At 45.8% G+C, this 15,495-nt stretch overlaps 1 protein-coding gene across 3 annotated transcripts in view; it reads left to right on the forward strand.

Moving 5' to 3' along the window:
* Window positions 1–15,012, forward strand: part of prr36b (proline rich 36b) — a 39,230-nt gene extending 24,218 nt beyond the window's left edge. For 2 of the 3 annotated variants that reach the window (XM_086288380.1, XM_086288381.1), the window contains exons 4-6: window positions 3,415–3,635; window positions 5,306–8,617; window positions 11,714–15,012. In XM_086288380.1, coding sequence (XP_086144506.1) covers window positions 3,415–3,635; window positions 5,306–8,617; window positions 11,714–12,657 — 4,477 coding nt within the window. In that variant the 3' untranslated portion in view covers window positions 12,658–15,012. The remainder of the gene's footprint in view (window positions 1–3,414; window positions 3,636–5,305; window positions 8,618–11,713) is intronic. The other variant, XM_086288382.1, reaches the window with a different exon arrangement.
* The last annotated feature ends 483 nt before the right edge of the window (window positions 15,013–15,495 follow it).

Below are 15,495 nucleotides of genomic sequence, written 5' to 3' on the forward strand. Positions count from 1 at the left end.
ACCATCAAGCTGTCGTCTGTGTTAGCTTCCACCTTACTCGTTTGTAACTTCCCCTCAGAGTGTGTGAGAGCTGCAGCAGTGAGTAGTGGCGAGTGACTGGATAACATGTTAGATCTGACATGTATCTGATCCTGTGCTTTCATTTAACCAACTAAGTATGCCGAGAAGTCGCACACATCCCTCACATAAACTGAAGTGTAGTACCCTGCCTGCAGTGATCATTCTCTTCGATTCACATTTAGATAAGGTTTAGATGAAATTTCATCCAGGTTATGAATCATGGAGCCTCAAGGTGCTCATTTCCTGCTGCAGAGCAGTGTGACACCTGCATTGCTTAGGGCTACCCTACTGCAACCTTTGTCTTAAATAAAAACACCTTATTAAAGGAACAAGCGCTCTAAGGAGCAGAGCTCTGATCAGGTTCATTTAATGGAGGGGTTATCTTGCCTCTTTAATTATCACAGCATCATACTTTAATTTATCTGCTTGTCTTTGGAGAAGGAAGCTCGTCTCCACCGTAGATGGCTGTCTGTGCTGCAGGGAAGATGTCTGCCTGCACGGCTGCTTTGCTCCTGATTACTCATTTGCCTCCCCCTTTTGTCGATCTCATTATTTAAATCATAGCCCCGAATCCCGTTGGATCGCAACAAAGCACCACCAGCAGGCAGCCATGTTTTTGCACACAGCAATCCTTTCTCAGCTGAAGTGTCATCAGTGATCCTCGGGCGTCTTTAAGTATATTTTACAGCGCGCCTGTAGCAATGAGAGTCATCTGATTTTTCAGCTTCGGTCCATTTCTCGGTGTCGCGTTGAACAATTTGCTTTAGCCCCAATTTATAGTGTTTCTCTGAGCGAGGCCTGTGGTGGGATGAGAACAATAAACAAAGCTTCTTTCCCTTAGCACAAGCTGCCCTTTGAGTTAAATGTAGGCGCATCATTTAAAGACTACAATGAGTCCTGCAGTCTTCTCAGTCATTTGGCTGACAAGAGAGCTTAATTACAGAAGCAAACATCACCGTGTTTAGGCTTCGTCACCACAAGCCAAGTTGTGGTAAACTAATCTTGGAACACACAAGATCTAATTCTACTGTGAGATGGAGTCTTACAATACTGTGGATGTGGAGACGGCCATGTTTAACAATGAGGAAGGAAATCATGGTAATAAATAATCAAAACCAGTGCAAGAACAAAAGAACATAAACACAAGTAAAGAAATACTGATCCAAGTAAATTGGACTGAGAGCCAGTAGATACGCATTACAACTCAACAGAAATCTCCTTCACTGTCTCTGTCTCCATCTCCGTCGCGCCTCCTTCTTTTTCAGTGACCTGGTTAATTTCCAGCGCTCTTTAAAGTCCTCCTGCCTTTTTGGATTATCCACATTCCTTTTATCAGGCAGATTACTATGAATGCTCTCTCTGAATATCCCATTAGCATACTTCATCTCTAATGCCAGTCTCTATCTCTTAATTCTCCCCATTCTCTTTTCCCTGTAATTCCCATCTTTCACTCTCTAATTCAGACATCATCTTTTTTTTGTCCTGAAGAACAGATTCTAAATTTGAGAGCTTAAAATCTTAGTATCTTACTCACTAAGGCGGGATTTTACAGTTGAGATGTGGCTTTTACGCTGCCTCCATAGCAAAATTCACAGCAAACGCACTAGAACGTGAGCAACATTAACTCCCAGATTTAGCAGAAAACAGTCGGCGTCAGACATGCTAAAACAATGAATCACAGCTCAGAATGATCAGCACGATCCTGACATGATCCAGCAGCCTCACTATTAGTAACACACCTTCACTGCCCCAGAGCTTGCATGATGTGAATCAACTGCAAAAGCTTCTTTAAACCTCTGAGTTCACCACACCCTTATCAGGTTTTCACTCTCATTTCATGTTGCCACACTGTATTCCCGTACATTTGCCAGGCTGTGAATAGCACACGCTACTTCCTCGCCTTTATGAAGTGAGCGTGCCTTTAACATAGCCCGTGCTTCCAGCTGAGGGGAGGGGTGGTGCTGGTGCTGCTGGATTTGGAAGAGTTATATTTGTTCTCCTTTCAGTATTAAAGATTAACATGGTCCCAGGCATCTTCACTCTCCCTCCACCTCCCTCCCGCTGCCTGTTCTCTTTCTGCCAGTATTAACTCAATTCTTTATTTAGAAACAGGCAGTTAGTGTAGCCTGGGCCCGAGAGACTGCACACCACAGCCCTGTCAGGACTACTAGATGTAGGTTACTTCGCTCAGACGTGACATAGGAGCCAGCATCTAGGCCAGGAGAGCCAGAGCAGGCAGAGCTGACGCACGCTGCCCCAAAGAATCACCCCCATGTGAGGAGGGAAGTGGGCAAGGAGGGATCAACTGGGGTCAGTGTGCCTCTCTGGGGCCGCTCTGACTCACCTTCAACAACTTGATTGTCCCTGGAGGAGTTTGTCATGGACTTGGAGTCAAAGTTTGCTTTCATACTAGTCCAGTGGTACTTCTGAGTAAAAGAAACTCATAAAATATGTATGTGGGGTAATCTGCAACGTCTGCCTGGAGAGGGTTAATTGGCACTTTTAGGTTGGTGTCACGTGTTTTCTGACTGCTCCAAAGTTTTTGTCCTGCATCTATAAAAAAAAATAAAAACAAATGAAATGAATTTGTGCCAAAGCACCTCAGGGGCTGCCCTGATGGTGCATTACTAGTGTGCCTTTTGAAAATCCTTACAAAAACTGACAGGGAACTAATGTAAAGGCTTTTAAATCAGTACTCAGGCACCTCTGAATCATTCATGTCTACCCTCCTGTCCTTAAGAGGTAAGTCTCAATAGGTGTCTACCTTATGTGAACCCGTTGACTCATTGAATTTAGCGTTGCTGCAACAGCTAATCAGGTCAGTGCGTTGGCTATTTGCACGTGCTTTAATTTATTATTACAGAAGATGTTTGCACTACTCTGCACTTCATTTTTAAAATAGATGGCTAGCCTTTGTTGTCTAGAAAGATTGCAAATCAGCCATTATATATTGCTTTCATTATTAATATTATGTATGTTTAATGTTAGTGTTGTGAGCTATGCAAGCATTGTTGCTTGTGTGTGCTCTTTCTTAAGTACCCTTTAGCAGTAGAAGTGTCTGCTGCTGACATGTCAAGCTCTTGCTCGCTGTCAGAGCCGTTCTGAAGCACTCGGAGCACAGGGTTGATCAGCACACAGTCAGGGTGAGACTTGATGTTTGCCCCAAGATGTGGGTGACTTTAAAAACTCAAATGCTTGAGTCACTTTCAGTTAATCTCCATTCCCTGAGTTCTGTAACCAGGGGATTCACTGTCTGTTAAATTCATTTCACTGTCGGTCTCATTCGTGATTTGGACATATTGTGTAGTGCAGCTTAGTATTTGCTAACCCTTCTTCTCTGTTATGTCTCTTCAGGCCTACAACCGGCACAACTTCATCCCCTCGTCCTGCCACGGGCTCATCTCGGCCACCTACTAGCAGCAACGCCAAGAGCTCCCCTGCTACAACCAAACCTGCCACTCCTAAAACTCCCTCTGCCGCCGCCAAGCCGGCTACCCCCAAACCAACCTCCACTACCCCCTCTGGTGGCAAACCTCCATCTCAAACATCCAAAACCACAACCCTTGTGAAAAAAGGTAAGGAAAAAGAAATGAGAAAAGAAACACAATAGCATTTGATACCAATTAATAGCAAGTATTATGACTACTAACACAAAAGAAAAAGAGATGTTTTTAAGATGCCAGTGATGAATAAAGCTCTGGATGATGGGTACTTCCATAGTTTTGGGCTAACAACTGACACCCCTTGATTAAAAATAAATAAATAAATGAATGAAAAAGCAGATCTGGAAAAGTTGTGATGGGGTGCTAGTCTGTACAGAAGCCTGCTCGTCGCATTTTGCACCAGCTGCAGAGGAAATAGGACTACCTGTAACAAAACAAGAGTCGAGATGATGTTTCTGACAAACGTTTTCCATGCACTAGTAGGTAAACACAGGGGTGAATAATCGTTTTGATAAAAGCTCTGCACTAAATACAGATGAGCGTTAATTAACGTCATTAGTAACACCTGTGTTTCCCTGCTGTGCGCTGGGAAAATGGACTTCTGAATGAGTGTTTATTCAGGGACGGTGTGTTAAAGGTCTTTGTCTGTGTTACTGGGACAAAAGGGAAAATAAATAACCACAAAGAGAAAATGAACAATACAACTACTGTTAGCATCAGCTGTCAGCCCACCACTGGCAGCTGTGCCTTTTAAACCAAAGACAAAGAGGTTTTGGAGCAGTAGCAGAGCTGAATATTAAGACTTCATTCATGTTTTGGGTCAAATGCATGACATTGTCACTGCCACTTTAGGCATCCACAAGTCTGATCACCAGGTTTTAAATCGAAGGTACAGCTGGGTGTCATCGGTGTAAGAGTGGTAGGAGATCATCTGTTAACATATCATGGAGTGGAGATAGAGAAGTACTGTAGGAGTACATTTTAACTACACACATATGCATGCACATGAAAGGCGTCACACTTCTTAGTCTTAAATAAATAAGTAAATTGTACCGTACAGACTGTAATTATCAGGAATGGAGCGGCCACTGCAAAATATTCCTCATCCTGTGGACAGACTCCAAGCAGCACCAGTCTGGTTAGAGTGGCCCTCCAGCAGAACTCTAGAGCAAAACAAGACATTGAATTCTGGCTTTGAAACAGGATCAGAGACACTGATACTCGTCACAGCAACCTGTACAGTCTGCCCTCCTGTGACAAAACAGGCTGGTGAGCAGTGGCTGAACTTTAAAAACAGGAGTGAAGTGTTGTCCAAAGTAAAGTGATCACATCATTTCCTCAGATGGATGTAAAAATAAAACATTAAAACATAAAATGTGTTTATGTCTGCCCGCTCTAGTATGTTATAATTATGTGTAAGACTGATATGTGTTTTATGGGTCTGAGATCTCACAATAAATGAATAAATTAATTAATTTCAATTTTATATTCCATATATTTGGCCTGATTACAGTGTTAACTACAGAAAACTCAGTGGTGACTTTGAAGGGATCAATAAAACGTTGTTTGTCTGCTTCCTGTTTACAAGCAGATGGATCCACCTGTTTGATTTAGCAGATTTTTATAGGGGATATTCTTCCTGACACAACCCTTCTAAGGTTTTTTCTTCTGGGTCTTGACTGTACATTATGCAAATGTGTTAAACATTACACTGTGGGTTTAATCATCAATGATGTGTTTTAATTTTCTACAATATCACATTGTTAAACCACCCCTTGTGTGCTTTTGTGCGTTTTTTCTAGATGTCACCAAACCCTCCACGCCAGCAGCCAAAAAGCCTGCAGACTCCCCCCTTACTCGCCCTTCTTCTACAACGAAGTCGGCAAAATCCGAGACTTCCAAGTCCGCTTCAAAATCAGAGGTCACTGCCAAAAAGCCTGCTACTAACAAGCCAGCAGACACCAAAACACCTAACCGCCCCAAAACACAAGAGAGCAAGCCTACACCAGCTAAGACTCCTGGCTCCAAAACCAAGACCTCCAGCCCCAAGAAAACTGTGGGAAGCAGCACACCAACTCCTGTTAAACGCGCCCCTAAAGCTGCCACAGCCGCTGAACCTGAAAAGGAAGTTGCCGCAGCTGTAGCTGCTGCAGCAGCGATTGCTGCCACAGCAGCTGTTATTGCTGTGCCAGAACAACCAGAGCCTCCTGCAGAACTAGCTGTGGAGCCATCCATTACAACTCCTGAAGAAAAATCAGCAGAGCTCACACCAGAACCAGAACTAGTCTGTGCACCAGTGGCTGAATCAGTTTGTGAACCAAAACTAGAACCCGCACGGGAATCCATACCAGAACCCGCCAGGGAACCTACGCCAGAACCTGCAAGAGAACCCACACCAGAGCCTGTCAGGGAATCCACTCCAGTATCTGTAAGAGAACCCACACCAGAGCCTGTCAGGGAACCCACTCCAGTATCTGTAAGAGAACCCACACCAGAGCCTGTCAGGGAACCTACACCAGAACCTGCAAGAGAACCCACACCAGAACCTGTTAGGGAACCCACTCCAGTATCTGTAAGAGAACCCACACCAGAGCCTGTCAGGGAACCTACACCAGAACCTGCAAGAGAACCCACACCAGAACCTGTTAGGGAACCCACACCAGAACCTGCAAGGGAACCTACACCAGAACCTGTAAGAGAACTTACTCCAGAGCCTGTCAGGGAACCTTCACCAGAGCCCGTAAGAGAACCAACACCAGAACCTGTACAAGAACTAATTTCACATCAAGAAGAAGAACCATCCCCCGAGGCATCTGTAGATCTCCTGTCTGACCCACCAGCAGAGGAGGAGGCAGAACCGGTCCATGAAGCAGTGTGTGGTGTTCAGCTCCCTGCACAGATAGATCCTTTCAAATTTGAGGAGCCTGCCAACGACTCCCTGGGTACTACAGTCATGTCTCCTCCTTGTTCCCCACAAGGCCCTGCTTCTCCTGTCAGAGACCAACAGAATGCCTACTCTCTCCTGGGCACCCATGTCCACTCTGATCCCTGGAACATAAACCAAAGCCCAAGCAGTATGATGAACTTCCAGAGAGAAGAGGAACAGTGCCAGCAGTTTGAGGCTCAGGAGACACAAGAGGAGGAAGAGGACGAAGAGCAGGAAGAAGAAGAGAAGGAAAACTTGTTTATGCATACCCCCGCAGCTCCCGAGGCCTTTAATAACACAGTGCAACCTCACTTATTGGGTGCCTCCCCTCTGGATGATTTCAGCCCCAGAGGCCTGATCTCTCCTCATGAAAAGGAGGAGGCCGTGGAAAAGGCTGATGAGGAAATCAACGAGGATGATGATGAGGAAGAGGATGATGATGATGAAGAACAAAGGAGACTGGGCTATCAGCCTTCGTCTTTGATCACTGACATGAGCACGTCTCAGCCCTCTGACGACTTCCAAGTGCGCTCCTCTGCCTTTGGAGGTTCAACAGGGTGGCACGGTGACGACTTGCTGTCTGGGATGGACTCCGAGGATGTGAGCAGCTGCACCAGCAGCCGACAGCAGGGGGTCTCAGACCTTAGTAGCACCCAGCATACCGCAATTCTAGAGGGCACCCAGAGTTCAGATGCCCTGGTTGACACTAGCCTCCGTGGTTCTGAGGGAGATGGTAACCTCATGGGTTCTCCCAATGTGGAAACCCTAGCCAATGAAGAAGAGGACGAGGATGATGAGGATGAGCGGGTGGACGATATGGATTTGAGCTCTGAGAGGGTAGACGAACACCATAAAGTTTTCCAGGAGCAAGGGCAAGATGAGGAAGAGGATGAAGACGTGGAAATGCGCAGTGAAGGAGTGATGGAGAGCTGTGAGAATGAGGATGACTTTAATGAGGAGGCACATTTAGATAACCTCAATCAATCGGGTCCTCCGCCCTCCATCCCTGCATCCTCCTGGGGCCAGACCAACCCCTTCTGTGATACCTGGGCTCAGCCAGCCTCACTCCTCTCCGTCTCCTCCCCCAGCCCTGTGTCCGACCACGGTGCTGCTGAGTCTGAAGCGCCCACCCAGTCTCCTGCCCAGGCATGTTTGGACGTCAGCGCCCCATCCTTTGCTCCTGAGATGGAGCAAGAAACCAACCTTCATCAGTCATCATATGAGGAGACGAAGGGCTCAGTTCTTGCAGAGGCTCCCACCCTACTTGCTGCCCCACCTGTAGGCATGTCCCAGTCCAGCACTCTAAGCGGCACGGCTCTGGCAGCCCAGAGCAGCAGCGAGACAAGCACACCAGAGGAACTCCGTGACTATGACAGCAGCTCTGGAGTCGAGTCCCGCTCTGACAAGCAGCAGACCCCAGTGCCTGCTTCGGTTCAGCCTGACATGGAGCAGGATCTCGGTATTCACTTAGAAAAAGGCGACGGAGAAGAGGAGGAAGCCGAGACGCTCCCCGCCGACGAGGTCCTGGGCACCGGACCCCCAACTGCTCCTGCATCCACCCCTTCTTCCCCTTCCACCTCGGGAGACGAGGCCAGCGATACAGAAGGGGAGATGCAAATAAATGACCCTGAAGCACCCATGATGGTAGATGAAAGTGCCGGGTTTGAGAGTCCTCCTCAGACGTGTAGCCTGCCCGCTCTCGAGGAGGACGAAGAGGCTGGGGACACACCAGCTGGGGAGGGTGAGGAGGATGGGGGCGGGGCCACCCCTCAGTCAGCCAATTCTGTAGCGTCTTATGGCTTCGACTGCACTACATCCAACTCCAACGCCCACTCCATGGCTGAGAGCTGCGGGAAGAGCCCTGGAATCTTCTCCTTGGAAAATGAGGAGCAGCTGCCAGAGGAGGCCAAAGACCCCTCCCTCATCAAGGAGCTGACGCTGCCACCAGCTGCCACCTCTGCCCTTGCAGAGGACCTGCTGGGCAGATCTGTGGATCTGATGCCTTTGGGTCACCCGGAGGACAACCATCCCAGTCTAGATGACCACCACTACATGCTGGGAGGGAAGATTGCAGCAGACCAGCTGAAGGACATCGATCCAGTCGAGGCCGAGGAATCTGGAGGCACCGGCGACAACCAGGCATCCTACTACTCTACCATATCTGATAAGACTGATAGTTTTCTGGCAGGTAACGTATAAGTCCCTCCTGTTACCCCCCGGAATGCACCTTTTCCCTGCAACCCTCCCCCTTTTACCTGTTTTCTTCTTTTGTTTTCTCTCCAATTGGGTTAGATGGTTAGAAGAAGAAAAAAAAAGGAGAGCAAGATTGTAGGAAAAAAGATTTTAAAAAAATGAACAAAGGAGAAGGAAAAAAAATGACTGTAGCAATTTTTAAATGAAGCCTCCCTCTTTCATACTGTTATGGTCACGGTTATGAGTGTATGGCTTAACTCCATTTTTCTAGTAGGATGTTCTTTTTAAGTAACCCTGCTTATTCTGTAGCCCCTGATGGGGTATTGACTGATTGGTCCAATGTGACTGAGCTTTTAAACCGAAAAAAGGAAAAGGAAAAAAAAAAGACAACACACAGACGGAATAATATGGACTCATTGTGTATTTATCCTACTGTTTTTACCAATCAAATGTTGTTGTTGTTTTGTATTTGCTTATTTTTTGGGTTTTTTTTGTTTTGTTTTGGTTTCTGTTAAAACCTGGTCCTCCCCTTCCCTGTGTACACACACTCCATGTTCAACAGCACCATAGCGATAGTTGCTTTTTTCTTTTATTTGTTTGTCTTCTGCTTTCAAGACTTTTAGCTATCAAAATAAAGGCTAGATATTAACACAGCAGGTTTCATTTTGCCGTTACGGATTAGTTGAAGTAGGTGTGTGTGCGGGGGGGGCGGTCAATAGATTGCAGTTGGTGACGCTTTTAATGTGTGCTTCAAGAGGTTCTACTGCTCTTTGCATAGGTTGTTAAGGTATATAACGTGCAGTCACGTACGGTATGTGTTTCAGGCGTTTGGTTAAGTGGCTTCAAGCTTCGAGCCTCAGTTAGCAGATCATTTGTGTTCCAAGAAGAGACTAACGGCTAGCCTTTTTATTCGTGATGAGACGCTACATAAGCTCCACATCACAGCTTTACACTCTCTGAAACCTTTTCATAGTGGGCGTTTGGTTTACTATTTCAACAGTATATTGCATGTTTAATTAACAAAGACTCTGTACTACCTGGAAATTTGCAACAATTCTACACTAGACATGATGTTCAGAAATGAATGGTTCACATTAGGTTATCTTTCAAAATTCCATTAAAACATCATTGCAAGGCATTTTTGTTCCTGTTTCCTTTTTTCCCTATGGATCCGAGCATGTCTGAACTCGTCTCCTTGTGTTTGTGTGTGTGTGTGTGTGTGTGTGTGTGTGTGTGTGTGTGTGTGTGTGTGTGTGTGTGTGTGTGTGTGTTTATGCAACAGTATTTCCCAAGTGGCGTCTCTTATTCTTCGCCATGGGAACTGCTGTTAAACAGGAAGTGATGTGGCCATTGTTCAATGGTGTTGTGTCTAGATGGAATTTTGGTCAAAGTAAAAAGGCGATCCAAGATCTTCAGCACGCTTACACCTTTGTCAACTTTTCAGATCCGCCAACACAATGTTCAGCGCACTCTCTCTCTGACACTCTCTCTCACTTAAAGTTCTTGTAAACAAACAAAGCTGTTCTGTGAGAGACGCATTTGTCACACCTCAAAAACATTTAAATGGATCTATTATGATTTTCCGTCACATACACACTGTCACACACTGGTGGATGTTCACATTAAACATGGCCACAGTATTAAGTATGGTCAGTAGAAGCATTCTAAATACTCTGTTTCAGATAGTTTTCTACTCCTAGAGCTGTATAATAACCTCAAAATATACTTTTCCTTAATATGACCTTAATATGTTCACGTCAGGCTTACAGCTCTGACTTGGCACAGAAGCCCCACCGAAAAGCAGCAGCCAATCAGAAGAAGGTCAGCTTAATGGGACTCCTACACTACAAACAAGCATTTAAGAAGATCGCTTAAAGTTCCTCTTCCTCCTCGTCTTTGCACAAGCACATTGCTACACTTCTTGTCACATTGCCACCATCAGTTGTCACAGCTGTAGTAGCAGATTGTACCCATTGTTTCACAAAGATAAAGGGGCCCAGGCATGAATTCATCGGGCTACCAGTGCTCAAAAACTGTACAGAACACATTTAGCATCATTTCTGATTATTCTCCCTCCTGCAGTAATGCACAACGGGGGGGGGGGGCGTCTCTGCTCTTTATTTACATACATGCCAAGAAGCCCCCCACCTCCAGAAAAACCACTTATGATGAACATGACATTAAGTCAGCCGTGATATAAACTGGGGAGGTGGAATGGAGGTGGGCTGCAAAGAAGCTTGCAGGTATAAAACAGTTGGATGACTCGTGCTGCTTAAAATGCAGGTCCTGTTTGAGTTTAGCCAATCAGATGCGCAGAAGGGCATGAGGTGAATCTGCATCCTCGTTCGCTACATATGCAGATATAAATAGTACCATCTCCTCTCTGGTCTGGCCTCGTGCTCTTCCTTGAAACCCTGACCGGAACATACCCCACAGCACACACACTGACACAGCTGTAGCTTAGATGTCTCTAAAATACCAGCTTTTGTCATTTCCTAAACACTAAATTTACATTCATGAGACCATGAACGACTTGATTCAGGTTTGTGCTTCCCTGACTTGGTGATTATACTTCAGTGATTATACCGTTTCTTCTACCGTACACTGAAGTTACTTTTCCACATGATTAAAACCACACATTATCTTGATATGATCAACTTCCTGTGATTATATTTTTTATCAGTTCTATCCCATGTGCCCGTTGTCTGTACTCTACTGTGAATCACATATATGACCACTGTCCTGCATGACAGACATCATGTTCCTGAGAATGACACCTCAAATGTGAGACTGGGATTTTGGTGCAGACTACTCAACCGAGTGAAACAAAGGTGTGACATTAGAGGAAACATGTTGCACTGAGTGTTGTGTGATGTGTTTCATTGTACCGGTTTGTAGCTGCGGTATTCAGCATCCTCTATCGCTTTTATTTTGGAAGCCCCTTCCCTTGTTTTTTGTTCCTTTTTTTTTGTTACACCTTTTTGCATTTGTGTCAGATCTCTCCTCCTTCCTGGCCCCTTGTTGTACCACCCGTTCTGTTTGATGCATGCATCTATAACGGATGCACCAAGTGATCTTGACTGTCCCACAGGAGATTGGAAGAGATATGAAGTGGATGAAGCTCACAGATGGCAAAAACACTCACAGGAAGACAACCAGAACCAGAACCACACTGCTGCAGCTCCCATAGCGAATGGTCACTACTTGGCAATGGTCCCGGGCAACAGGAGGCCCATTGATCCGACTCTTGCTGCCCATTTTGCCAAAATTGCTCCCCCTCCATCTTTGACCGTTGCTGCTGCTGATGGTCACGCTGGCGGAGAACAGCTGAAGAGGCTGGAGCAACACCAAGAAAAGCTGAGGGAGATGCAGCAGCGCCAGGTGCAGGAGAGGCAGAAGAGGCAGTGGCTGGAGGAAGAGCGTCTGAGGCTGGAGCAACAGAAGCAGCTGGAGAAGCAGCGCAGGGAGCTCCTCCAGCTGCAGCTGCAGCAGCAACAGCAGGAGCACCGCCACCGCAGGCAGGTCCTGCAGTGGCAGCTGGAGCTGGAGCAGCAGTACCGCATGCAGCAGAAACAGATCCAGCAGCAACAGCAGCTCAGGAGGAGCCCGACCGGAGTGATGCTCTCCCCTTCCTCGGGGCTCTGCACCATCTACGAAGCCATGGAAACCAGCGACGAGGAGGACGAAGCCAGAGGGGAGGTGAGAAGGAGGGGGCGGTCCCCCCACCGGCAGCAGCACCTGCGCCCGGTGCCCCCACAAGAACTGGAATGGAATAAGAAGGTGGACATGGTCCAGCAGCTCATCAACCAGACCATGGTGCTGTCTGGTGATACAGACTGCCCTCCGCTCCTCCTCCTCCCTGTGGGGACCGGGGGCACCCTAAGCCCCCTGGAGAGCAGCATGTGGCCCAGTTTGTTTCCCCAGTTCAGCCCTCCTACCGCTACAGTCACATCTGTCAGCAGCTACTCCCCAGACAGCCAGGGCAGCTCCCCAATCAGTGACTGGACTGTGGTCGAGGTGGAGACCCATCACTGAACAAGGGAGGCGGAGAAGTACATCAATAAATCGGTGCGAGGAACAGTTTCACATATTTATGAATATCTGTTTTTAATTTTTGGCACAGGGTTAGGTGAGAAGATTGATACGACTCTCACTGCTGTTCAGCTCAGTCGAGCCACAGTTATTCTAAGAAATTGAAATCTACTGGCAAAGATGGAGGGAAATGTATCCAAATAAGCTCACAAATAAATCTGTATGGAAGCAAAGCACAAAGACGACAACTGACCTTTATTTGATGGGGTTAAACGGTCCCCTCCTGTGTGATGAACTGCTGACACCAGGATTTGGTGTGGATTTCTGGAGGCTCTGAGTTCATGTGATGAGGTTCACCGATGGGAGGGGCTTGGAACACAAATAGGAGAGCTGCAGGAAGCATTTTCTACATACAGCCACACACCAGAGCCAAAAGGGTGATATTGATCTACTCGTCTAATGCTGTGCCAAAATCTCACGCTGTTATTCATGAGCAGCGTGCATCATACGACTGAACTCCTCTCACAGATCTGATCTGCTTAATTTAATGTGCCATCGTTAATGAAGCCATACGAGAATTTTACGGTTAAGCCGGATACTTGATTTAACCATAAGACCATACCAACCTGGTCTTCAACAGATGTCATTACTTGTAGTAGAACATATTCGCTGTAGATGACCCCATGTAATTGATTACTGTAACCCAGACATGCATACTGTCATACTGTCGCCTCACATTAGAGCATGTTCTCCTTACCAGAAGCACTTAACATCTGTCCTCAGCTGTCTTACTCTGAAATGCGCTGGATCTACTTTAGCAGCCCTGTTGTCTCTTGTGTCGTGTGGGTGCAGCGCTCCACGTTGTTGTCTCTTTTGTATCTAGACCAAACACTGGTCGCTCTCTCAAACGAGAGACTGAGCTATGACAAATTGCACTGGTTTTCTACCGTTGTTTATTCGCTGTTATGGTCTTTGCCAAAGTATTTATACAGGTAAGTAGTGTTGTGTTACATAGCCAGTACTGTTGATAGATGAATATTTTTTCTGGGCTTTTACATCTCCCCAAATCCCCATAGTGAAATACCTAAATCGGTGTATTGTGTCCCCCTACAAACACCAGTCTCTGCTCAGTGTTACTGTGACTATACTCGACAAGCAGGTTTTCATGGACTTAATAGAGCTGTCAGTCACGGAGGAAGAGGGAGGCGTTAAGGAGAAGAAGGGCGCTCCTTGTTCTGCTGTGAGGGGTGAGGGAAGGCGTACAAGGGTGCAGGGCTGGTTGGCGGGGGGAAGAGTTGTCCCCCCTCACACATTCCGAAGTTATAACCTCATTTCCTGGGTCACCCAGTGTTCAGGGAGTCTCCGAGGTTACAGATGACATCATGGTGGGGGGAGAAGAAGAGGAGATGCGGAGATGAGACAATGCACCCACTCTGAGGCTGTGGGGATTGGAGGGTGGAGGGCAGGCCAAGTACCAACCTCTATATTTCTTTTATTAAGTATATTAATATAGTCTGTGAAGAGTTTCTATATATTTCCCTTTGTTATCATATTTTTTAAAAGAGGTGTTTACTTGTATCAGTCAGGTAATGAGAACATAGCAGCCTGTCTGATATTTAAATGTGTTGAGTGAAGAGAAAAAAAGCACCTGTGTTTCTCTTTGTGTCTGCACAAGGTAGGTGATGTCTGTCTGGGATGATCGAAGTGAAGAAACACTGCCACCTGTTGACAGCACGTGTGGCACACTGACCCATTCTTCCACTTACACAGCCTGTGAATCTCTTGCAGTGACATCATTTAATTTGTGTTATAGCTAATAGGCTTTTCCTTTATCTACTGCTACTGTAAGCAAAGTGCCCGTTTATATGATTCTGAAGTATCCTAAATGAATATTGTAAAAAGCAGATTATATTTCAAAGTGCATACAGAATATAGTTTTCCAAAAATATTTGTACTACAGCTGGACTATGCATGTGTTATGTGGCCTCTGCTGTCGTATGCTGCTTTCTATCATATCATTAAGAGTTTGTTTTTTCTGAAAAGACCAACATACAAGCAAGCGTAACTAGTGCATGTGTGATTAGACTTATATGTGCACCTTTATTGTCAAAGTACAGTCTACTCCGCCTCAAGCCACTTTACACAGATATTTTTGTGTACCTTTGCTATTGAATTTCATATGAATCTATACAAAATTGCTGTTTACATTCTCAGTATTTTGATATTCAGTGTGCGAGTGATCGTCATCCTCTTCTTTAGTACTGGAGAAGCTTTCTTTGTTGTGCCAGTGTTCCAGATCATTTTAAAGTATAAAATGTCAAAACTTTTATGCTTTCAATAGTAAATAAAACTGCTTTAAATCAATTGGTTATAGTCTTGTTTTAAAATTCACGTCATTTGAAAAACAAACAATTTTAAAAAAGATGTAAATGAGAAGCAGCTACTCAAAAACACTGAGTCGGATTATTTTCATACAGAAGAGAAGAGGACCTTTGCTCGGGGTTACATGTGTACGGTAGCCAATGAGGGGTTAACTCAATGTACACTCACCAGCTGCTTTCTTCATTTAAGCATTGTTTAAACACTGCAGCCTAACTTAGTATTGTTTTTGACCATGCCCATCTCTTATGACCACAGTGTCACGAAGCTAAAATCGCCATAAACTGGTTTCTTGAACACAACAAGTCTCCACGGCCACCAAATCTCAATCCAATGGAGCATCTTTGGGATGAGGTGGAACATCACGGAAGTGCAACAGACAAATCTGTGCTGTGAAGTATTGAAGTGTTTCTGAAAACAAAAGGGAGTCCAACCCAGTACCTGAAGACTGTGTGTACACTG

Source organism: Aulonocara sp. 'chitande type north' Nkhata Bay, linkage group LG4, assembly GCF_057382095.1.
Source record: "Aulonocara sp. 'chitande type north' Nkhata Bay isolate Kocher_YH1m ecotype deep benthic linkage group LG4, A_spYH_male_GT1.1, whole genome shotgun sequence".
Lineage (NCBI taxonomy): Eukaryota > Metazoa > Chordata > Actinopteri > Cichliformes > Cichlidae > Aulonocara > Aulonocara sp. 'chitande type north' Nkhata Bay.